General features: G+C 48.3%; 1 protein-coding gene across 1 annotated transcript in view; it reads right to left on the bottom strand.

The window, feature by feature from the left end:
- LOC118794050 (G patch domain-containing protein 8-like) overlaps window positions 1-25,969 on the bottom strand; it is a 48,736-nt gene that overhangs the window by 12,978 nt on the left and 9,789 nt on the right. The window contains 4 exon segments of the mRNA XM_036552189.1: window positions 93-179; window positions 759-826; window positions 13,045-13,117; window positions 25,693-25,770. Coding sequence (XP_036408082.1) covers window positions 93-179; window positions 759-826; window positions 13,045-13,117; window positions 25,693-25,770 — 306 coding nt within the window.

The following is a 25,969-nucleotide window of genomic DNA, read 5'->3' on the forward strand; positions in this document are numbered from 1 at the left end:
GGCGCTTCAGCAATGTACGAATGAGCATGTGTTCAGTGAGCAGGGAAGTGAAGAGGAGACAGAGAGGAGGGGAGAGGGGAGGAGACGCAGACCTTGTACTTCTGCCGCAGCTCCTCCGTGTCCTCCTTCTCCACCTCCAGCACACGCCGCTTCTCCGTGGCGTCCTCCGCGTAGTCCAGCTGCCAAACGGCGGGAAGGCAGAGAGTGAGAGGCCGCTTTCCCACACACGCAAATGCAGAAACACGCGCGCACGCACACGTGTACACACACACACACACACACACACACCCACCCCAATCCACACCCATACACACACACACCCACACCCATACACACACACACACACACACCCATACATGCACACACACACACACACACACACCCATACCCATACACGCACACGCACACCCACGCGCACCCGCACACACACGCACACACACACACATACATGCGCACGCACACACACACACACACACCAATCCACGCACAGACAGACACACACGCGTGCTCATACCCACACACACTCTGTCACACACACACACACACACAGACAGACAGACAGACAGAGACAGACAGACAGACGCTCATACCCACACATACACACACGTGCACACACACACCCACCTCCATCAGGCAGAGGCCCGCAAATGGTACACACAAAAGCAGCATTAAATCTGACCGGCGTGAGCCCACACACACGTGTGACTCCCCTCACTGCCCTCCCCCCCCCATCCTGACAGCTGCTCCGGCAGACTCACCTCCATCTCCATGCGCCCCATTCCCATGACATCGTATTTGAGGATGATGGGCACAGGGTCGGTCCGGCCTGAGAGGAGGACGGGAAAGAGAGAGAGAGAGAGAGAGAGAGAGAGAGAGAGAGAGAGAGAGAGAGGGTATTGGTGAGAACGGAGGCGATGGGGAGCACAGTCCAGCTTGGGACAGCCTGCATTTGTCGCGCAGTGTGTTGGGTTAGAGATATTGCCTTGAAGTGCAGAGACCAGAAAGCTACAGTGAACCAAACACCAGCCATTCTCACAGCTTAAAGGCACAGGACAGGGCTTTGCCGCCAGCCGTTCGGCCTGGGGCTTTTTTCCCTTCTGGAACTCTCATCCATGTGCGCACGAGCGCGGCTCGCTCGTCTGCGTCATACAGACGCTTTAGTCTCTCGTCCCCTTGAAGGGAGAGCCAGTTTGAGAGATCTGTCACAGCCTCTACTGCTCCCATCAAACACTCAGTAAGGGCAACTCTTCCCTGCCAGAAAATGCTGCAGTCCGCACAAATCACCATTAAAACAAAGGCCAACTGTGACAGGGAAAAGAGGCTTCAAACACGGCCATGAAGCCTGCTGGGTAAAGTGTAGCAGCTGCATAACACAGCACAATGCTGCAGTACTTGACACTGAAATACACTTAAACCTACATCTGCTGTACATTAATGTAATCTAATCTTTATGTCATCTACTCTCTGTGACCTATCAATCGGGTAACATTGGTATTGCTTGGCCTTTTTCAACAAAAGCCAACCCCCCCCCCAAATCAGTCTAACACATGGTAAGAGTTCTTTGGAGATGTTACGAAAGCTGTGAAAAGAGCTGGATCAGAAGAAAATTAACATTCAGGGAAAGAAACGGAACGGAAAACAACAAAAAATAAAGGAAAAAAAAAATCAGAATTATACTGGAGATTGATACATATTTGTTTAATCCACTCATAACCAGCCAAACAAAGCAGAGAGAAGGGGGTAAGGACACAAGCACTGAACTACAGCAGCAGGGTGACGTCACAGGCAAGTAATCGCCATGGTGACAGTGCAGGGTTGGGGTGGGGTGGGGGGGGGTACTTACCTGCAGCAGGTGGGGTGGGGGTGGGGATGGGGATGGACAGACAGACAGTCAATTAACAGAATGCACAAGACACAACTTGGACTATGCTGCTGCTGCCAGTAACAATAATCAACGAGGCTCCAATCCATTTGTTTGGTTTCAGTTTTTCCCCCCCATTAAAGACTTCTAGACGTTATACCCTTGGGCGAATACAGTGTTTGTGAATAGGTACTTCTACAAATTTGTTCTTAAGGTACAGAGGGCTAGGAATTAATACATCCATCTGTAATATCAATCTTATGCCCTTTGTATTTTTGCTTCCCATTAGACCTTCCCAGCATTCATCAAAGGGTCACAATATAATGACACAGGTGAGTTCTCCACATATTGTAACTCATGAGCATCTTCCAAAATTAGGAATTTGCTGTGGTTTCAACATTTTCACCGGTTCTCAACAGCCGTAACTAAGTAGATTTAGGTAACCCAGCTGTTCGTGGACTTGGTTCACATGCAGCGAAATGACAGTGCTTGCTTTTTACGTCAGTGCATTTAAGTCTTAATGCAAGCACAGCACACAAACCACAGTTTGAGTTTGCATGAAAAAAGAGACCAAATCTCACTGTAGATTGATTTTTTTCCTAAATGAACAAATTAAAGTTTTTTTTTGTTGCGGATACAACACGAGTTTCACTGTCACTGAAAGGAATAAAAAACCGTTCATGTAACAAAATAAGGAAATGATGCACCTCATAATTATCATTAAATTACAGTAAAGTCACTTTGAGTGTTTTTATTCACTACAATACATAGCGTATGTATGTATGGCAAAGATGTATCACTGAGTGAACAGTCTTCGAAAGCCCATCAGGACAGACCTGCAGGTTTCAACAGCAGTACAGGGGGTCAGTGAGGGGGTTTTTATTCAGAGGCCTCGTTCATTTCCATTAATATGCAGGGACAGCATTCCCAGCCTACAGGCTTTTAAGCATTTAAAAAACAGAACCCCCACATGCTGCCAAACTGGATTAGATCTTCAATTAATTCCTAGCCCTTTGAGTCAAAAAAAGAAAAGAAAAAAATACAAATTTACATTGGCTAAAAATGGCATTGCTTGCTGTCTCATGCTGAGACGCCAAAGCCCAATGGAATAATTGTGATGTAACTTATTGTGGAGGGCCTGCCTGGACTCCAACCCCAACAGCAATGTCTGTGAGCCAGCTGTCCCAGGAGTGACCTACAGTGGAAACGGTGCACAGAGATGTAATAACGTCTCTGATTAAAACAGAGGTGCATGTGTAGCTTTAGGATTACTTCTCGAAACATGCTTATGTTTCAGCACAGAAAGACAGGATCCTACTCAGCTATAATAAGACCAACACAAAATAGAAGACTGCGAGACGTTCATTAGAACATCTGTTTCTTCACAAGATGAGAAAACTCCTCCTTTACCTACGCTCACAAGGCACACAAGGAGGGACAGCAACTCTTAACAGGTGAAATGCTACAGGCAAGGCTGGGACATAAAACAAAACTCAGCCCTGAAAATGTCTCCACTGCGGCAGTATGAAACTGACAGCAAAATGCAACTCTCCAGCTGCACTTAGAGGATGAGGAGCTGAACAGAGACTCTCTGACACATGAGGCGAGGACCAGGGAAGAGAGATGACCAGGATGCAAAATGACCCCTCATCCCGCCTTCACCAGCTAGACCTACTCTGTTCCGCCAGTTACTGATATACGGCAGACAGCCAGTGCTGTGGGGTATAGGGTCAGACACGACCAGCAGAGGGCGCTCATCAGGGCCTGTCTGTTCTCACACCACAAGTGCTGTAGTGTTTGCTAGTGCCCCCTTCTGAACTACAGGAGGGGGGGAATCACAAAACAGGCCCAGAAAGATAGGAGAATTTGTAATCTATCTAAAAAATAAACAGTGATGTTATGTTTAGCATTACCCGTACTAGCGGAAAAAGGTTATACAAAGTGTGCACTAAAATAAGGCGAACACAAACGAACAAACATACAAAAAACTGAAAACAAACAAAAAGAAAAATGTACTAAAATTTACATAAATGATAAAACAAGCAGCAGAATGAAGGCTAATAACAGAGAGGAAATTGAAGCCTACTGTACTGGTGCACTGATGGGGAAAAAAAGAAATGTACAAAAAAAAAAAAAAAAAGAACAATTCAATCGGGGAAAATTAAAAATTACCACTAAGTTTACCATCACCACAACATGGCCAGGATCATAACGCTGCAAGAAAGAAACACCAATTGGTTAAGCGGGAACATTGAGGAAGACAGTGGGGGGAGGGGGAGGGGGGAGGCGAGGGTAAGCAGAGGGGACTGCCTCTCTACTCCACCGCTGGACTGGGCCTCCTCCAAGAACCCCTCTCACCACCCCCCGCCCAAGCCTCCTCATCACACTTTTTTGGGAGACAAAAAACGGAGGCGCTGTTGCTCTGTTATTCAGGGGCTGAGCCTCAAATCCCGCTGTCAGCTCACTGCTACACCCTCTCCCAAGGAACCAATAAAGCTGTAGAATTACCCCCACGGCTGGTTTGCGTCATATCCTTTATATCATAAGTCACAAGGAAAACATTGTGTACCATTTCAGTTACTGTAACAGCTGAGATTTGGACACACCCTCTGAACAGAAACAAAACATGCAAAATGTTCTGCTTTTTTAAATGACAGAAAACTAGCTCTGTGAGTCTTCACAGGAAAAAGAATGGACAAAAACAATACCCCCACCATAACCCATGATCCCTACCTCCCCCTGTCCCGGTTACCCCGCATCTCTCCCCATAAACACATGCAGGCTGCACCACGACACATGTCCACAGTGCACCCCTCCCTCAAACCCCGGCCTGTAGCCACAGCACCTTCACCAAACTCCCATTAGTCCTGGATGCTTTGTGTCAGCTTTACTGCTTCCAAAGCTAGTGAAACTCACTCGTCCCCATCCCTATCACTAACCACTCCATTCCAGGAGGGTTTATATCAAGCTGAGGTGGCAAAAATGACTTAATTCAAAGGGGGGGGGGACAGCGTCATTTTAGACAAGTAGCAGTGACTGAGATTTGAACAGTGCATTTTCAGGGGCATCGAGTCCACGGAAAGAACAGCCAATGTGTCAAATTTATCTCAGCACAGAGGCTTTCTGAAAAACGGAGCACAGGAGCATTGGGAATTTAGTCTGCTTTACACACGAGGCCCGTGACTTGGTGGCACTGCTTAAAACTCGCACTTCGTTATCGTCGGGACAGGGCGAAACGGGGGGGCCTTTCGGACCAGCATGCAGTGCAAAGAGGGGGGCAGTCGGGACAGACCAGGGGGAAGGACGCTGGCGTGAGGTTTCCCTGTAAGGCGCAGCACCGGGGCCCACCGGTAAACCAACACACACTCAGGACATGGCTGAATCCCAGACTAACAACAAAGACCTGGCCACACACACACACACACACACAGACACACCGGTACTGCACAAGAAAGGGGAGAGACAAGAGGGGGTTCAAGGCCATTCAGCAAGCCATTCAAAGGAATCGTACAGGGTTCACAGCTGATTGTAAACTCAACTGCAGCCACTGAAGTGCATGGAAAATTTAAGACTTAAAAATTTATTACGTGATTAGGGAATACCCCGTGATTCTACTGGATGACAGGGATTTCGAGCATAATGTTGTGAATTTTTTTATCATACATCAAGCTTGATTCGCTTTTAATCAAAGCGGCAAAATATCTGAGCAAAATACATAAGATGAAACAGGGTTTAGTGATTTAAAGCAGATGGAAGGAAGCTAAGTGAAGCCATTAGGGTAAATTAAAAGGGTGTTAAGTCGAGGTTCTTTTGTAGAATGAGAGGAAAACGCACACATACACACAGAGGGGTCCTACAAACCTTACCTAAAAAAAAGGGCAAAAGAACAAAAGAAGAAGAGAGTCAATACAGCGAAATGCAGGGCAGGGGACACAGTGTGCAATAAATTAATCTTTAAAACGGCAAACTGCTGACAAACTAAACATTACCTTCCCAGAGGTTTATGACATTTGTGAGTAGACAAATGAGTAGTAATGCATAATTGTTGGATTCCTAAGGATGTACTGTGGAACTCCACAATATATCCTAAGTCATGCAATAATAAAGATTTTCATGACAAAAACAGAAAGCCAGTCGCACCACTTCACAAGATGATACTGAAGACAATGCTACAAACATGGCCACAGAGTGTACTACAGTTTAAATCATGGACACGTTTTTGAAAGAACAGAAGTCACAAACGTTTGAGGGTAGCTCATATGCAACAAAACCAGACTGGCACAACAGCATACTAACACGGCAGCTTCTGAAAAATCCAGCTCAGCAGACCATATATTCCTTAGGAGTTCTGAGCATCCCCAGCCCAAACACATTAAATAGAAAAAAATAGGGAGGTTGGGAAAAAAAATCCTGAACAGCAGCTTAGCCAATGCAGTGTTTTCACTCTGCGCCACTGCCCTTCCCTGTCTGACCTGTGAATGGCGCTGTCACGCTACTCAAGCTTACCGTTAAATCAGACTGGGGAACCCAAGGCCATATATGTCCCTGAACTGAGGAGCAGACATCCACTGCTTTCCCCCTCTGGTCTCCCAGCTTGGCAATGTGCTCTCCTCTCATGCATGACAGCTTCCTCTCGCCTTAGAGGGAGAAGTGATGGTGCTTTTTTAATTCCTGCTGCAAGAAACTTGATATTTTGAGGCACTATCTAGGGATAAAGGCTTATCAGCGCCAAACTACGGCATTGAGCGTGAAAGATAGCAAGCAGGTAATTTGACATTTTCCGGTCCCAATAAAGCTGCTTTTCAAGAAAGTATAAAGGAGCGGGTCAGACAAGCGGCAGCTCTCTCCTGCTCGCTAAAACGGTTCGGACACGTCGCAGGAGGAAACGCATGGGGGGGGGAAGCATCCAAGCATTGCACGACTCAAACAGCAACACACGATAATGCAGTGCGGGGCAACTGCAAGGCAGATACGAGCTAACATGCATGCCCTTCGTGCTCCCCAACGCTCCAGGCAGATCAACGTCTCAAGCACTGAACCGAAGCCCGATTACCCGTGGGGGGGTACTGTGGACTCGGAAGGCGGGGGAAGAAGAACCGTGAGACGGCCTGAAGACCCGTGTCAGAGTTTGTATTAATGACTGAACGCTTGTTTACACCGCAAAGCAGACCCGCGCAGGGGTGACGGGCAGAAGCCGGAACAAGAGAGGTGTGACTGAAGGCAAATATATCTTCATAAAGGTGAACCCAACAAGCGTGAACCGCAGCCTGAATTTTAAACGAGGAGGAGGAAGCTCTGCTGAGGTACTGCCCTTGCGTAGAGGCATGAATACAAATGCCGCCCCGCTCCCCCCCCCATGCTACTTCTCATGCATGCTAGAACTAGGAGGGGTAGTCTTCATCAATAATGCTTCCCTGGTGCTGGAGCCAGTGTCTTTTCCCTGAACGCCATGAAATCTGATTTTAAATGCATGGTGAACAGGTTCTGAGAGTCATGTCCGATAAGGGAAAGTGCAAGGATTCCGCTGACAGCCATGATGAAGCCTTCAGGGGAATTCGCATCAATATGACAGCCACTGTGCAGCAGTAGTTTGTGACACGTTTTCCATAAGCAGCACGGATAACACACTCATGCCAGCCGCAAACAAGCCAAACAAGGCATGCAAAGCCTAGGTCTTTCCACACAGTTACTGATGCGAGATGTTTATACACTGTAACGCTAATGGCACCGTAAGAAGCACTTTTACGTCTCTGACCGCTGCGCGGGAAGCAGGGGAGGCAGCAGCCACCAATCAGATAGACCTGACGCGTTCTCAGCCCGGGGGGAAAGATCAGCTGTAACACAGGACCCCCTGAGGAAGAACGCGTCAACATTATTCTCCACACAACGTGCGGAAGGTCAGACTGTCAATTTCACTTGCCAAAGAGAGGGGTCGGTCTAAGACCAGCTGTGGTTTTGTCAACTTCAGATCAGCCTCTAATCTCACAGAATGGCATGTCCGTCATCCCCATAGCAAGAGCTTCAGCATGGCACGTGTCAGAGAGGTAATGCAATGCCCACCATGACTTATGTGATCTTGGAAGTTGACTGGCTCCAAAATTACAGCGCATGGGTCCGGCGCTCAATGCAGCAGCATTTTTCAAATAACATATGCTCTATGAATACTTCATCAGTATATTCAAAGAGCATTCTACTTCCACAAATGTACACTCTTTGTGCAGGGCACAGACTCAAGTTAAGGATGTTTGACTGCCAATTCTCTCCTTGTAAAATAGAAGCAGAGTACCTCTAACGTAATTAAATTACTTGGCAAGTACAGTAAATCAGAACATTAATAAAAGCCTGTGTTCCCTGAGATGCCAGAGGTCCCTGAAGGTTGGCTGTAAGTCGCTCCATGTGAACCTTACCTGAGCCAAACGCTGAAAAACAGTAAACACTTAAAAAAATTGAGAGACGTTTGCTTCTGTTCGCTGCCAACAAACAAACTGCCAGCCTAATTTACACACATGCCTCAAGCACTACGCAGGCTTCAAGAAGGAGAGAAAACGGTTTAGAGGACGTTTAGAGGACAACAAACCAGATACTGCAGATCCAATTAGAAGTGGTCCCCAGGGAATGAATGAGAAAATAACTATGCAGCCAAGCCAGAGATCGTCATTTTGTGATGCAGGTAAATACTAACCATTTCAGATTAGAATGCAGCCAGCATCTAGGCATCAAGCACAAGCGAACCCATTTCAATGAGATTAGATATTTTACATTAAGTGTCTAGGGGGGTCAGTAAAGCTGTGCCATGGGTGGACGTGTTGCATACAAGCAGCGCTGTCCACATACGCCAAGGCAACGGAAGCTATCACAAAAATAAAGGGCACTTTTTGTAAGTCCACTTTATTTTAAAAAATCAGAGACACCTTCTTACCTTCTCAGCATGAATCAGAACAGAGTGCATGAAGCATTACACTGCAGTTCTCTATAATAGGGACTCATCACCCACCCTCTCCCTTGTGAAAACACCACTGATCACAATTACCACGGTTTTCACCATTCAGTCTGGGTGTGGTGTTATTGGATAAATCTACAAAAAAAAATCTGATGGGAAAAAAAAAAAAACATTCATGATGCAATCCCTAAACCATGTGGTGCCCTTTTATGTACAGAGATGTTTTCTATCTAAGCAGGTGCAGACTCTGACAGCAGTAATTCAATACAGCTGTTTTTAGCCAGGGCAAATAACAGGGAGAAACGGGGTGTGTGAGGAGTCGGGGGGGGGGGGGGTTTCGGGAGATGCTGGCGCTATGCTGGACCTCCCGAATCCCCGGAACCTTCGGAGCAATTGCTGCGCATGCATTCAAACGTCGCCAGCCAGCGGTTACGTCATTGCGAGCTGAACAAAACGACACCATCCGTCTCCCTTCTCTGATTATGCGGAGAGAGGGGGAACGAGAGAAAGGAGGGAGAGTGGAGGAGTGAAAGACAGCCAGGGCCCTATAGCCCTGCCTCGGCAAGCCCCTGCCCTCACACAAAGACTCTCTGTGTGGCAGACCTCTGCCCATTGTATAGTCAGTATCCCCTGCGGTCCCTGCTTACTGCCTGGCCGTGCAGCCAGGGACTCCTGCAGAAAAAAAAACAATGTTTACCTGGGCCGGGTACATTTAAGAGACCTTCTAGAGGGTATTTAACTGTTTAAGAGCACAGAGTCCGCTCTCGGGCTTCTGCAAGCCCTGCTCAACGGTCTGGAATGGGGCTAGAGGGGGTTTACAGAAGGCTGGGACAGTATCTTGCAGTCTCAAGAGGACCTCTGGATCTGCAACATTCCTCCTGAAAGTCAGTGATACAAGGTAGGAAGTCGAGGGGAGAACAGGGGAAAAAAAAAAACAAAAAAAAATCAGCCTGCGTCAGCTCTGCGGGGATGTGACTCAGCACTGGATCTCTGCTGTTCCCCTGATCGCTCCCGGGGCCAAGCTGATCCTCAGGGAGACGCCCAGCGCCCAGCTGGGCCAGGTCAAAATGTCTCTAACAGCATGACCTTTCTGCAGAAGCAACAGGATCGCTCTCCTTGAAATGTCTAGTTTGATGTAGCGCACCCCTCCAATAGAAAAATCAGCCTCCCAGCTGTATGTGGCACAGGGGGGACAAGGGCTGGCTTTTACTCTTTAGACTGATTGTTTTGGCATTCAAGGGAAACTGGCAATGACGAGGACAGGAGGACAGCGAAAGTTACACAGCTGAAGTAGGGCAGGCTTCTCTCCATAGGCTCTATAAATGTGGAGCTTCAGGGGGATTTGTTGATGCTCTAAGCAGTCATTTCTGAGAGCCCCTCAAAACGGACACTGCCACACCTAGCCTGTATGTCAACCCACATCTACCCCCCCGAGAGAAGCTGCTAAAACAATGGCTTCGGGAGGGCTACTACAATGTAATCCAAATAACAAACATCTCTGGGACTTCAAAAAATAATAATACAAATGGGCTTGTCATGACCATCAATCAACACATTTGTCTGATGCTGTAGGTCTGTTATGACACAGGGTTTAGCTACAGATGGTAACATAAAAGCTAAACCTGAAGAATTTTGTGTGATGAGCACATTATCCAAAAGGGAAGTGCTCTAGAAATGTTTTTCAAAAGATACCCCTCAGTGTTCTTCGTTTAACAGCTAAGCAATAGCAATGAGCCACTGCGGTGAAGGCTGTGGGCTCAGAACAATTCCGAAGTTGCCATGGTCACCAGTTACCAGCCAGTGATCTCACACACACTGTCCTAGAGAATAAAATGAAGAACTACAACAGATACCGGGCTTGTTCATTGAGACAGATTTTACTTAACTGACTCACTGCACTTGCAGTGCTTTAACGCATTGAAAAAAACTCAATTCTCAAAATTTTACTTTAGATTATTACTAGCCAGAGAAATAAAAAAAGCCGATCCACTAAAATCATAGCAAGTAATTTCTCATCAGGGCCAATTTCCTTCGATTCACTTGAATTAATAATCCAAAACTGTGAAAGATCAATGTGAAGAACGGCGCCCTGGCGGAGATTAACGTTTTCAGCGTAACCACTTAAATGACTCAATTACCTCAGGCTGCGCAAAGGAGGGGGGAGGGGGGACGACAAATGAAAAATGAGTAAGGCTTCGTTCTGGCTAATGCACCGCTGTTGCACGGCGAGCGACAGTGGGTGGTGCTAATCTCCCTGTGGAGGGAGGAGAGGGGGGCGAGGTTGGGAGTCTGTGGCGGCGGAGGGCCAGGCGAGGGAAACTCAGGCGAGGGAAACCCAGGCGAGGAAAGCCCAGCACAGCTCTGGAGGAAGCTCTGAGGTAACTACCACCGTGCTCCGCTCAGGATACACAAGGGAGGCGAAAGGAACGGCGTCGAGGTAGCAGGAGGGAGGCGGACAGAGAGTGCGTGTGACGGTCAGCAGCACAGAGGCAGGGTCTTTATCAGGGAGGGCCCTCACGCCCTCACCGGCCCCGCCCACTCCAGGAGGGGCATCCCAGCATGCCGCATCCACTCGCTGGCCCAGCTCCCCTACACTGTTTCTCCAGTGCAACGTCGCAGCAGACACCCACGCCACTGCCATGACTGCGCTACAGTCGCAACCAGAGCTGCTGCAAAAACTGCTCCCCGCTGAAGGTGGCACTGGGCCTGTCGCCACGCTTTCTGAGTGCGAAGTGTGAAACTACGTGTTGTTATTAACACGTGTGGTTGCATGGTGGTCCACCCCAGCAGGAAGAAGGCAGTGCTTCTGAGGCCTGGTGTGTGAGGGTGTGCGAGAGTACTTCCGGCCTTTATTTTTATATTCAATGCTAACTGAATGCCAGCTGCTATGATTTCTAAAGATGCCAGAAGCCCTGAAAGGGCACGCATCTCTGGCTTTCACTCTGTCTGAATGCTCACTCTGGCTGAATATTTAAACTGCTTTCTCAATTTAAAAAAAAAAAGAAAAACACTTACACTGTAATGCTTACACTGCTGTCAGGTGCAGCAGGTCCTTCTAAGGACAGTTTATGAGGGAGACGTATCAACCAAACACTCTTCCTGAGCTTTAGCTTCCAGTTGTAATGATCTAACTGCTGTGTGTGAAGTATATAAACTAAAAGTGTGTGACACCAAGATTGAACATTTTAGAAAACAGTACTAAAACCGCCTTTTCGCCAGCAAGCAGAAACCACCTCCCAACACTGACAGCTGCACAGTTTTAGGACAAAGTCCTTGCACGAGTGTTGCTATTCACTAGCAATCGCAAATGAGCATCACCCTGACAGCAGCCATTTACCAGATCATATTTAAATTTATAATTAGATTTTTTTTGTTTTGGTGGGAGGTTTAGCTAGCACACAACAATCCATTGGCCTGTACTGTTAAGAAGCAGAAATGAACAGTGCGAGGCTTGCAAAGCACTGGGTGGTCCCATGCTACGGGAACGACACGCACGAGTATGAATGAGCGACTCAGATTCACACGCAGCCTGGCCCCTCTCGTCTGCCCCTCCCTCCTCCAAACACTTTCATATGCACAGAGAGTACGTGCGCGCTCTCAATGGCCACGATTGTTGTGAAACAAGGAGCGGAGTGTTTGCGCCTCCCTCCCCAACGATTCACAAAAATAGCAACGTTAAACAACCATTATAGCGAAACTGTACCATCTGGGGCCAAAGGCAAACAAACAGCTCCTTTCTTTGCCTTGGAAAAGTCAACAGAGATAAGGAAAGAGCCTTTAATTTGAAAAATAAAACCTCCCATGAGGTCGTATTTCAGCATTTGAGCATCCGTGTCTGGCGCCCTCCTACTGTCTCAAAAGTCTTGGACTTCCCTCCCTGGAACAGAGGCGTTCTGGAAAGGGAACCATGCTAGAACACAAGACGAGAATCATCCACCCTTCACTCCACAGATCCCCCCCCCCTTCCCGCAATGCACCCTCTCTGTACCCCTAGTCTTGCCCATGCCATGTCTACTGTCCCAGAGACCCCCCCCCCCCCCCCACCCATTCAGACAGCAACCCAAAAAAAGGTTGACAAACAGAGGCAACTGGAGCTTGACACATGGTGACATTTAACAGAACGTGACACATGATAAAGAGGGAGAAAGAAAAAGGTTCCTTCTAACCAGAAGGGGAACAGAAGCGCTCGTGTGGTGTGAGCATGGTGTGGGAGGAGAAGAGGAAAAAAAAGAGAGTTCCTTACCCTGCATGGATTTGCCCAGACCTTGGCCCAGCTTCCAGCCATGTTTCTGAAGGAGCCGGTGCCCGATATTATCCTGACGGACAGAACAGAGGAGAAAAAACCAAAAATATTCCAATAATAAGAAGGGCTTTTCCCCGCAGGCACAGACAAGAATGTTAGGGTGAGGACAGAGGCTAACTGGATGGACAATCAGTTCATCTCCAACACCCATGTCATATCAGATCCCTTCATGTGACAAAGCATGCTGAGAGAGTGCTGACAGTACTACTGGAGGGGTAATACGAGGGGGGGGGGGGTGAGGAGGGAGCAGGCGATTCCTAGGACTTAAAAAGTAACCCTCCCTTACAGAACGCAATGGCTTTCCTAAATCTCCTGTCCCATGTCCTGAGTCTATACTTGAGACAGAGCAACCCTGTTTACTGTAAGGACACTTTAGACACAGATAAGTCCCTTAGTGATGATAAGCTGCTTCTGTGCACTGTTTAATAGGGACATTATGTCGTAAACAGGAATTATGTGAGAGCAAAATGGGAAAAAAAAATCTGTCTACTGGCATATTACTTAAATATTTGTCTATCTGATTCAATTTCATACAAAGAGGAGGATGTGGTTATATATACGTATAGCAAACACATACATATATAAACCGATGTAAAAAAATTGATACACAAACAGAAAAGGTATAGAAACCTTGCATTGACATAGAGGTACGAAAAAAAACTCCAAGCTTGTGATGAAACCATACCCATGACACAGAGAGCACCATAGTGAGAGAGAGAGAGAGAGAGAGAAGGGCCTTGGGTTACCATGGGAAGACCCAGAGCGTGAGGAGTGAAAGGATGTGCGCGTGGCTCAGACTGCCCTCCACTCGCCAAAACTCAGCAAAAACAAAACGTGGAAAAGGAGGAGGGAATGCAAGACTGCCCACCACTACACTCATTGACTCATCAGAGCAAAAGGGGAAAAAAAAAGAAAAGCTCAAAATAAAAAAGGCTCCCGTGGTCACGTTTGTTTTGGGCTAGTTTACGAAAGCGGGTGCGGTCATATACCAAAAAAAAAAAAAACAACAACAAAAAGGAAACCTGTAATTATGGAAAGGTAGACTTCAAAAAAAAAAATCAAACGTAAAACGGTTATCTCAAAATAATACAGCATGCAACTTTTTGTTAACGGTTAACAAAAAGAATCAGTGATGTTAGTAAAGCACTGTATAGCACGTGTATACAGAGAGAAAGAAAGAAAAAAAAAAACAAAAAGATTCTAAAAGAAACACTGAGAAAAGATGAGCTCAAGCACAGAGGTGATGTACTTCACAAGTCCTCTAAACGGAAAATGCTAAGGGGTTAGGATGGAACAGGCCGAGCCATGAGTTCACATAGCCAGAACTATTAGTGCACATGAGGAGAGGTCGGTCGCACACAGCAAGCGCAGTGTCTACACACTTAAGACCCGCTCTCCCGTGTGCCCGTACCTGTTTTGGATTGGATGGGCTTCGGTTTGGGCCAGTGAAGGAGACGGGATCAACCCCCCAGAACAAGGACCTGCTTTCAGCCGGTGGCATACTTACCCTGAATCCCCCCCCCCACCCCCACCCCCCCTGCCCACCCCTTGTTGGCCCTGATTCATCTCTTCCAGCCACTGACACAACACTCCCAATGCTTGATACCTCATCGGTTTCCTGTTCACCACATGCAGCCCAGCTCAGCTCCAGTGCAGTTAAGAAGCCTCTTTTCCCTGCAGGTGCCCACTCACTGGGGTCCAACTCACCACCTGTGGGGCGCACGTCAACCCTGACACTGAGTTATGGCACCGTCTCCACCATGCTCGGGTCTGAACCAGCTTGTATGTGACATCACAGGAAATTATGGCCTACTGACCTACAGGATTTCTGGGGGAAAGAATCTGATTTGCTGAGGTTTGTCAATCCTCTTTACATATGCATTAATTGAGAGGCTATCATAGAACAACCATATATCCAGTTTATATTCAAATCTGAGGATGTTTTAAACCAACCTGACGCTGCACTAAAGCTTGCTGTCTGGTTCAATAAGCAGAGGCTGCCTGGCTTGGCTTTTATCCCCGATACCCCTGCAGATGCTTGTGCGAGAGGGTCGCACGGTCGCTGCCGACGGTAAACGCAGAGGAGGCTGAATGCATTTGTGTCTGGGCTGCAAGCGCTGAGGGGACACAGATCAAGCAGAGAGACTGGAGCGGGTGGCAACAACCAAAAAACTCTGTACGACTGGGCGATCACCTCTGAATGGAGGAATACTGCATCGTTAAACCACCCTCTCCATCACTGAGCCCCTTCCACGTGACTGGTGTTCACAGCCAGGCGCAGAGCTGGCGCAGTCCAATTCAGCAGCTGGGTCCTGCATTTCAGGTAAGGCGTGGGGCTCTTGATGACAACTAACAGCTCTTTCCACAGCTTACATTGTTTTTTTTTTTTATTCCTGTCTGAAATGCAGGGCAGATCTCTGTTCTGGGTAAAACCCCATTTCAGAATGCAGATAGGTTTCATTTTCTGAGAAAAAGATGGTGAGTACCTCAGGGAGACGCATGGCATAAACAAAAAAAAAAAAAATAATGTTGGGACTCCTGAAATCAAAATACTACGACAGCAACACAAAACATTTACTGTCTTGACATACAAGAGTCTTGAGATACATCTAGATTTTGAGATCCAATGGCCAATAGACTCTGCTGGCAGCTATGAGTGTCCGTCAAGCACTTTCAGTAAAGGCTTTGCAATGACTGGCGGAAGCGAGCCAAGAAAACAGAGTTTCCCCTAAGCAGCAGCAGTTAGAACTGAAACACTCCAGCATACAAGCTTTACACCACAGTTTTCCATTCAGCGCAGCAGATAAACAGAACACGATGACCGCTGTGAAGCGGACTGAGCCGAAACGATAAAACCAAAACGAGCCAACTCTGGGCCTCTCCCCTCAAGACAGGCTCCGATCTCCGACGACGGTTTCGTCAAAGACATTTTGTCATTTGTTTTTTTTTTGGCGGAAAAAGCAAGCAGTCAACCAGGAATCTCAAAAATCCTGCGTTGCCGCATATCATCCAAAACAAAGAGGTCCGTTTCACACGCGCAGCGCCTAGCGCACTTCACACCCCCTAGGTCTTCGCTGCATGTGAACCATTTCCAGTATTGAAGACCTCGGCTTTAGGCCATCCTCGGTCTACAGTGACATCACACGACGGGTTCACGGCCTTCGTGTTCAAGACATTCCCAGCTGTTTTGCGTTGGGTATTTAACGGATACCACTGAAGCCGCGGTGCCCACAGGTCATGAAGAGACCACATAGCGTGGCCTGCTGTAATCAAAGCCAGGCCAGCCCTGTTGTTGTTTACAACAGCCAAAGGCCTGTGCTTGGTAAGAGGAGCGAGGACTCGACAGCGCCGGTTTAAAGCGGTCTTCGCCGACGCGCGTGAATTGCTTTCGCGTCCTTTGCGAGATAATGTTTTCTCTTTCGTTTCTGCGGCTTCCTGACACGCAGATGGATGGAGCGTATTTGAGCCGCAGTCCAATGTTACACTCCTCACGCTCTCCTTCGCTCCGCTCGGGTACACAGCTCTTTGCCAGGAGGGGCGAATTACTTTCCCAGATGGCTGTAATATATCCAAGAGCCTCCCTGCAGTCTGCTCCCCGGGGCTCAGAAATGACTGTGCGCTTCCTATTTTTGCTGGGGATCTTCAGGAACTTATAACGTCGGCCCCGGTAACTAAGCTGTCATGAGGTGCCTGTCAAGTGACTTCCACCATAATGGATGTTCATTTGTGGACAAGCTGGGGGGAACTGAGTTACTACAGTCATCACAGGTGACAAATCCATGGCTGTAAGTTATGCGCCATGATAAGGAAAAGGACTGGCTGTTTTATGTTTCTTTGGGAAGATAAAACTGTCACAGTGCAGTCAGAAGGACCACAGATATGCGGACCTCACAGTGCTAACTGTGAGGCCCTGTGGCAGGCTACGGCTCACAGATGCGCCAGTACAGCTCCGCGTTGTAGCGTGCACGTCGGCAGAGGCTGGCATCTGTGTGGGGTACACACAGAGCATCACCTTGCAAATGCACCAACAGCCAACACGCACACAGACACCCACGCCAACCGGGCATCGCTCTGTCAGCAGATGTCAGAGGACACAGGCATGCTAATCTTCTCTGTATCGGGGGTGGCAGTGTACCAGGTTAAGCGGTGAAGAAGCAGGACTCACAACCAAAAGGTTGCTGGTTTGATTCCCTGTTCAGGCACTGCTGCTGGACCCCTGGGCAAGGTATTCAACCCACAATTGCCTCAGTAAATATCCAGCTGTATAAATGGATAACATGTAAAAACTGTAAGCGATGCAAGTCTCTCTGGGTAAGAGCGTCTGCTAAATGCCAATAACGTAAGGTAGTGCATGCTGGTGTGGGCTCGCCAGACGGCTCAACGGGGTGAGCGCTGATAGAGATACTGGAGTGTTTCAGTTCCTGGCCGCGCTGTTTTCTCCGCGGCGCAAACGTCGCTCTGCACTCAGACATCGGCTCCCATCTTGTCAGCCTGAGTCAGCGGGGGTGTTGGGGGGGGAGGTGACCTTGCACCTCCTCCTCAGGGGCTCCGGTCTTCCTCTCTGACACAGAACCAAAAAACACTACCGCCACTGCTCTCCTCAGAAAGCAGAGTGAGAAGGGGGAGAGAAACCGGATGTTAATCACTGGAGATTGAAAGATAAATGGATGAAATGTAAAGGGGGGGGGGTTTCCCTGAGATCTGATTGGACCGGAGGCGAGACGGGATAACGAGACACTGCGCAAGCTGTGCGGAACAGATGAATGCACTAAAATAAACAGACAGATGAAGCAATACGCCGATTCCAACAGCAGTGCAAGTGGAGTGAAAGCATTTCCATACGAACCTGGCTTTAAAAACTGGGCTGTCAAAAGAACAGTTAAATGTAACACAATGTAAGAAACTGTCCATTCACTAATGCTTTCAAATAGTTTATTTCTGATTTTTTTTTTTTACTTTCTTGCTTGTAAGGAAAAAATATCTCTAGAACAGGAGTGTGAATCAGCATCATGTCATTTAAAATTCAGTGATTTGATTATCGTTTAATTAAAAAAAAAGAAAACTAGAAACTAATAGAAATATCAAAAAAAATCCACAAGTTCAGACTGACGGTAAAAAGAGGTCATGTGCAGTGCGCTGCAACTGACACAATGGAAGGAGAGTTACAACAGTGTACAGGTTTAAATCAAAGAGATGTGAAGAAGAGAAATAAAGAGAGAGAGAGAGAGATATACAGGGCAGCTTCTACAGGGCCTCTGGGAGGGGCTACTGGACACAGGGCACTTCCAGGAGCTGACCAATCAAAATGTGCGGCTTCGAATGACTGACACAGGACAACCCTCCTCCATAGCACCTGGTCTACAGCATACAGCAAACTTACAGGTTCTCTCAGTTCTGGTCTTTTTTTTGGGTGGTAAATGTCACCTGAGATCACTACCTCTTTCTGTGTTTACAGAATAAAATGTCCAGAGACTGCTTGTGTATATCTGAACTTCTGCATTTTTTGGTGGTTTTTATTCTTGTGAATGCAAAGAGAACTAAGAAAGGGGTAAGTTCGGAGTCTGCGACATGTCCAGGGCTGGGAAGCTCTGCTTCCAGGTAATTAACTTTGATGCCGCTGTTTGTGTGCCGTGACAAGGGAGGACAAGAATCTGACCGGTGGGTGGCAAAAGTGGGTCACAATCAACCGTCATTCTTTCTCATCTATGTGTGGTATGTTCTGTGGGGAACCCAACTGGATTCCACTGGTACACGACTCAAGGCCACATTCTGAACACGTCGGCTGTGGCCTTGATGAGGCCTGAACCCACAGCGGTCCGTTTTTCAGCTCTACAGAGAGGCTGCAGCACTGCGGTGATGAAAGCAAACCTCCCAAGAAACAGGGAGGGGGGAAGCTGTGAAGCTGCAATCACAAAGTGGAGGGCAGCCATATATACAGACAGCAAACGCATGAGAATGCCTAACTCTCAGGCGACCATCGAGAACTGATGTTACCAGAGCTATGTGGAGCATTGCTCACATCATATACAAAAGGAACATTCACCTATAGCCATCTTCAATGCAAGGCCTTTAAATTTCAACAATCTTATTTGGTAGATGTTTGTCATGGAACTGCCCTGGCCAGTGTAGCTTTTTTTTTGGATGGGGAGATCCAAAACTGACACACACACACGCACACGCACGCACGCACATACACACGCACATATACACAGACTCACACACACCCACACACAGTCAGGGGGCAGGTCAGCGTGTGTACTTCGAAGGAGAGGGTCCCACGCTGTCAGAGAGGCAGACGGATGGACAAATGGAGCTGGACAAGAGCGGTTAAGGGCTGGTTTTAGCATTTAGGAGCTTGGAAGATATTAACTTACAGACAAGCCTCGGACTCTTTTTACGATGTAGTACTTTACAGAGCCAGTTCTATTTGTGATTTGGGCGTGGGGTGCGGGGGCAGGGGTCTCTCTTTTCTGCTTTGCAGTAGAGGCTCCATACTTATAAATTCTACTTAGTTCTTTGTCTTTGACAGGGAGTGTGCAGAGGCTTTGCATTCTTGCACGGTGAGGTTATAGAGGTGTGACAGAATGGCAACAACTGGTTTTGCATGCCAGCCAATGTCCCAGTCACAATAGCAAAACCATGTAAGTGGAGGTACTGTTTGCCCTGAACTTGACTGTCTAAACTTGACCTTGTAAAGCAGTTACTTAACCAACTGCCTCCAGTGTTGCTTGCGCTGAACTAGAACTTCAGCGATCCGAGATCTAGGTCAGGTTGGTAAAACAGACTCAGAGTAAGGAAGGCTGACCTTTCCTTCTGGAATATTCCGGGGTTTCAGCTAACAAGGTTACGCTGTCGTGCCGGAGGGTGTTGACGGCTGCGGCGCATTGCTTAGTGAGGCCGATCGCCAACCGCGACCCCGACGGCCGGGCAGCGGCGGCAAGGTGACACGAAGCTGCACATCGCTCTGGCGTTTTAAGAGTCGGTGCCTGAGCTCTGGGATCTCTGTGACAGCTGGCCCTTACACAGTGTCAGCCTCTGCCGCGCGTTGGGAACAAACATGACGCAGGTTCTGAGAGACAGGCCTGTGGGTCATGGCTTTGCCCCAGAGTAACTGGAGGTTGTGTAGACGAAAAACAAGAACAGAACAGACTACCGCCAGCATTGAGACGGCTTCACATCTTAAGAAAAGCTCTCAGCCTTCAACAAAATCTTTAAAATCTTAATCCACCTTACCTCTACTGCCCTTTTATTTTTAAAAAGAGTGGCAAGAGGAACAGGAGTGCTGTATTATCTAACCACAAAGCCTTGAGTGTCATTGGGCCTTTCCATCTCCCAGCTAAAACTGCCCTGCAAAGTGAATATTTATACTCGCATTACCGCAGGAGATTCACTTTTAACAGTACCTCCATTAAAGACCTATTTCCAACTGGGGAAACTAACTTCAGCTTAAGTAGTGAAGAACATATTAAAAGATGCAAAGCCCATTATGAAATAGTGGCATTTACAAAGGAGTTCTCTTGTAGGGTTTTTTGCCATCTCTCAGTACAAAAGCGGTAAACACAGCCCATCATGCTCAGGGCTACGTTGCCATAGTGAGGCTAAGAATGTAATGGCATATATAACAATGAAGCCAGATCAATAAAAAAATCCATTTAAGGTGACTTAAAGGCTGAGTCCAAACAGAGGCAGCGTTACGCCTCTTGTAAGTGTCTCTTCCACAGTGCCCTCAGAGACCCCATGTCCTCCGTCCGTCTGTCTGTCTGTCTGAGTGATTGTGCTTCTGTGGGCGGCACTGGTTATGAGGAGGTGTGTTTGGGCCCGTGGCTGTCCGCCGTATATCTCTCACAGTTGGGGGAGGGGGCAGGAGGGGGGAAAGGGGGTGAGAGGTACCAAATGCTACCCAGTTATGCATGCAAGGCAAAAAACGTTAAGAGAAAGAACAGGTCCCCAAAAGAAATATAGACCTCTAGCTGCCTACGGATCACACACAATGAGTGGCAGGAAGAGGCGGCGAGCGGCCCCCGGCACCGTGTACAGCTCCTCGCGTGGCACAGGGAGGCACCAGCAGCCGGCGCTCCAGCGCCCACACAAGCGCAGGCATTAGGGAACGGCTCGGCTGCTGCTCTCCAGTTGCGACCAGCCCCCTCACCCCATCCCGCCCCACCTCGCCCCAGCAGCTCGGTGCCAGAGATTTAGGCAGCGGGGCAGAAATGTGTCGGGCGGTGAGTGAGTTACTGGCCCTGCCCGGGTGAGCAGCTGGCCTGGATAAGCCGGGGCTGGCAGCCTGCGACACCAGAGGACACTGGGAGAACGATTACGGGACTTCCGGTCGATCTAAACACCACTTTGAGTGTCTGTGAATTTTTGCTGGTGGTCTGTTTGTGTATCTGGGTGCGTGTATGTGTAGGAAATAACACTGCTGGGTGCTGTGCTGCCCTGTGTTCACAGACATTGCTTCTGGTGGCTCAGCAGTGAGGTGTATCATGGCTTTGGTCAAATTTCATCGTGGAGTTTAGGAGAGGGCCCAGCGGGGTTCTTCTCTACACCCCCTCGCTGGTCGTACGCTTCCTGGTCCACACGTGTCCATGGGCTCCAGAGAAATGTCTGCCAAACACTGTGTTCCACAGCAAAAGGTACAGGTGGGGTGAAGTGCGTGCTCTGCCTGTGTGTGTGTGAGTGTGAGTGTGTGTGTGTGTGTGTGTGTGTGAGTGTGAGTGTGAGTGTGAGCGTGAGTGTGAGTGTGAGCGTGAGCGTGAGTGTGAGCGTGAGCGTGAGTGTGAGCCTCTCTGTTTCTGCATCGCCCCGGAGCTGTACACTGTAGCCAGGCGCTCGCCGCCTCTCCACAGACAATACCGCAGGAGCACACACCGCCTCTCAGACTTGCTCTCCTCTCTGACGCGCCTGACCCGGAGCCCTACCGGTTTTCCAACCCCTACCCCCCACCCCAAATTAACACCCCGCGTACTGAAAGCCTTTGGTTGACTGAAAAATACTGAAGTTTTTTCCTTTCCTCGCTAGAAAAAAAAAATCTGCAAATTAGTACCATGTGAAACGTATTAGAGATTCCTAGAACCAGCTTTCAGCGAACCGTTCACTTCTATAATCAGGACGTTATATTTTTGAAGATGTCCCAGTTTGGTTAGCTGCTACAGTGACAAAATGGAAAAAAAATAACACAATAATTACGTGCCCCAGTAACTCTTGTTTTCTTAACCCTGTGGCTCGTGCCTTTTCTTTCAGACCCTCCCCCAACACTGCCATGGTCAGCGACGACAGCACCCTGAGGCTCTTATATACAGGGCCGTTTCACAACCATGGACACAGTAATGTGTGAATTAAGGGGGGGGGGGGGGGGGGTTAGTACGGAAGTACTGTTTCTGTGCTCTAGTTTATCCAGGTGAGCTAACCTGCAAAGCCAGGGCTTGTTATCTTCAATACATCTATTATTCATAGCAGACACAGTAATACATCCGAGCATCTTGATGGTACGTGTCACTGAGCTGCTAACCACAAGGTCTGCCAACTCAATATCTTTGATGTAGAAATATCGAACGAATTAACTTCTAAGTATAATGAATACCTAGGAGGCCATATTGATCTGTGAGTGTGTCCTTGCCTTTGTTGTATATAACTATGTAAGTAGTTGCATATAAATTCATGACTTTGAGCTGCTGCTTTGTATTTTCTCGTAATTCCCCTCATTCATCACAAGGTAAAGATGCAGCAGTCACAGTCTAGAGCAGTGTGAAACCTGTCACCGGCCCCCCTACGCCAATGCCCCAAGCAGGTAGGTCACACACTGAGGCACAGTTGAGTAATTGTCAACAGTCAGCCACAGATGAGCAAGGATCAACCAATTATTAAAACATAAGTTAACTCATTTTGAGCTGTAATGTTTGAGGCAGGTGAAATGTTAGTAATTTAAATGCCGAGAAGTACTGGCTGACGAGAAAGGGGTTCATTTTAGAGTGCCCTGTGGTGCGTTTTAGGGAGGGCTGTCGGCCCCTCTGGGAAACAGGCGGGACCCTCGTCTACTGAGCCTGCCAGCCGCGGTGACCGAGAGAGGAGCTGCCTGCGATATTATCTATGTGCCTCGTCAGCAAAAAATGCACTTCCAGTTGCACAAGCACCATGCCAGCACAGAATGACAGAGGGTACTGTACACCGAACCACTGTGCTGAGGAGAGGGACAGACACAGAGAGAGAGAGAGAGAGAGAGAGAGACACGAAAGAAAGAACGAAGTGGAGAGCCAGAGAGAAAGAGAGTGAGAGAAGCGTTACAGGAGACCCTAGGAGATAGGAGTAGGAAAGCAGAGCGTGCAGATACAAACCGGGTCATAGCTGCTTAGCTAATTGGGGCCAATTCGCTGCAGGAGAGAAACGTCGAACACCCCAAGTTGTGTACAATACTGGAAATTTTTCGGTACTCACTCTCTCCCACTCGCCACGCGTGCACACACACACGCACACACTCGATCGTCTGCAGGCACACCCGTTAACTTCTAGGCAATCAACATAACAAGCCAGCAGTCTCTCCCGCACTCTCTGGAGTGGATACTGTACTGAGATCCTTGTGTTAAAATAGGCTTTAAGGAATGTACTGAGTCTGATTTAAAAAAGCATCAATTTCTATTGCGCGATTGTGTGCTTGCATTTGTTTGGTCACACGTTCTATACTCGTGATGTAGCAGCAGATGACACTGTAGTCGCTGGTCACTTAACCCATTCTAAATTCCTTCCATATAGAGACCCAGGCTTCACCCCTGCGTTTTTCAGCTATTCCTAAATCACGTAATTGGAAAAGAGAATTAGTTTAGCCGAAATGATCCATTCCCGCGTCCCCGTAAGCACGTGTGCATGTCTTGTGCTGGCATACCAGGGGATGAACTATAATTACCTAAGTGTGTGAGGGTTAGTGTGGGAGTGTGGGACAGTTTTCTGGGCAAGGGCTGACAGCATAAACAGCAGCCCAGAAATGGGCAGGCCGCCCAATGGGACCACAGGCAAGCGAGGCTAATGCCGCTTAGCCTACTTAGAGCGGAAGCCTTTCCACTTGGGCTGCAGTTCAAGGACTTCACTGGAAAAAAAAAACCACCTCTCTGTCTTTGAGAGCCCGTCTTGAATTATGACCCTTTTAAAAAGCCCTGTTTGGCAGCGTGTTTCATCAAACACGCAGCTCGGGCCCTGCCGAAACCAGGCCGCTGCTGAAACGGAGACTAAGTAATGACTGCAGCAGGGGGACGAAATGAGGCGTACGAGACCCGCGCTGTGTGTTCGCTGTTAGCGCTGAGACACTGACAGCGCTGCATTCTGAAGTGCTGGGATGGGCACGGCTCCCCTCACTGCTGGTACCCGGGGCTACAGGGCACGCGGCTACATCGCACACTCTCACAGGTGTTGTGCTGCTCACGCGGCTGTGGACAAGTGGTAATGACGCACAGCAGCCCTCCTGTATGAGGCACCAGCCCCACCTCCACGCTGGAGAGCAGGGACAGTGGCACGCAGAGACCCCGACACGCAGAGCTTCACAGAGGGGGACAGCCAGGCACAATCTGCAATATTAAAACTACACAGGCCACACAGGCACTCTCAACCAGTGGTCACGCAGGCATGGGTAGTGACATGCTGTCATTCATGATGCCATTACATTACGTTACTGGCAATTAGCAGACACTCTTATCCAGAACGACTTACACAGGTTTCAATTTTACATGTTAGCCATTTATACAGCTGGATATTTTACTGAGGCAATTCTGGATTATGTACCTTGCCCAAGGGTACAACAGCAGTGCTCCAGCGGGGAATCAAACCAGCAACCTTTTGGTTACAAGCCTTGCTCCTTACGACTATGCTACACTGCCACCCATGGTGGGTTATGGCAAAAACGCTGCGGCCCAAAAGCGCCTCACATTTGCATTTCTGTTTATCTACCGCGGCGGGTCACTGCGTTCTCCGACTGTTAAACGGACGGACAGTTCGGCGTGCAAGTGTCTTCTGGGTGAAACCAGAGCCCACTTCAGAGTACACGGGTGAGGCTGTCAGTGTACTGAGTGCTGATGCAGCCCTGGCGCTGTGGAATCCTGACAGTGCACTATCCACTCCACCCACTCACACAGTCAGTCAGAGCACAAAATGTCCTCTACCAATACAACAAATAAGGGGCAGGAAATAAACACAATTACAGAAAGTTAAAATGATCTAAATTGAAAAATCAAGAAAAAAAATTGACTACAAAGACAAGACTACTTCCTATTCAGCCAAACTTAATATCATGACTGAAGAAATGAATTAAAATAAAAGAGAGAGAAACAGACAGAGAGAGACAGAAAGAGAGAGAGAGTGAAACACTAACAGATGAAGGCTCTACCAAGCTCTACAAGTATATGAGAGCATTCATGCCAAAGGAGGAGCTAGATGTTGAGTAGGGGAGTAGACAGGTCTACTACACAGAGGGGAGGGGGAGGTGTGGGGGGGCACAGGGTGGGGGCTCCTGTCCCTGGCTGGGCAGTCATCCATCCTCACACTCTTTCCCCAGCTGGCCTGCTCCTACAGCGTGGGGGGGGGGGGGGGGGATGGGCGCAGCCTTACCGATTCAATGGGCTTGTCCAGGGAGGCCTGTTCCAGCTCCAACTGGCCCTCTTCATACTGATCAAAGTGATTTCCCCCCTGCAACAGAAAGCATGGGGAAACTAGCGTTAGCACACAGGCACAGACAGCATTCACACAGACAGCGAGGGCTGCTGGAAGAAGAGAACGTCATGCTTTAAGAGGAAGGGCCCACAGGAGCTGTGATAGGCGGCACGCCTCGTGAGGGGTTTGGAAAAGAGACACGCTACCAAGGACACTAGACACACCCTGCAGGTCC

Source organism: Megalops cyprinoides, chromosome 19, assembly GCF_013368585.1.
Source record: "Megalops cyprinoides isolate fMegCyp1 chromosome 19, fMegCyp1.pri, whole genome shotgun sequence".
NCBI lineage: Eukaryota > Metazoa > Chordata > Actinopteri > Elopiformes > Megalopidae > Megalops > Megalops cyprinoides.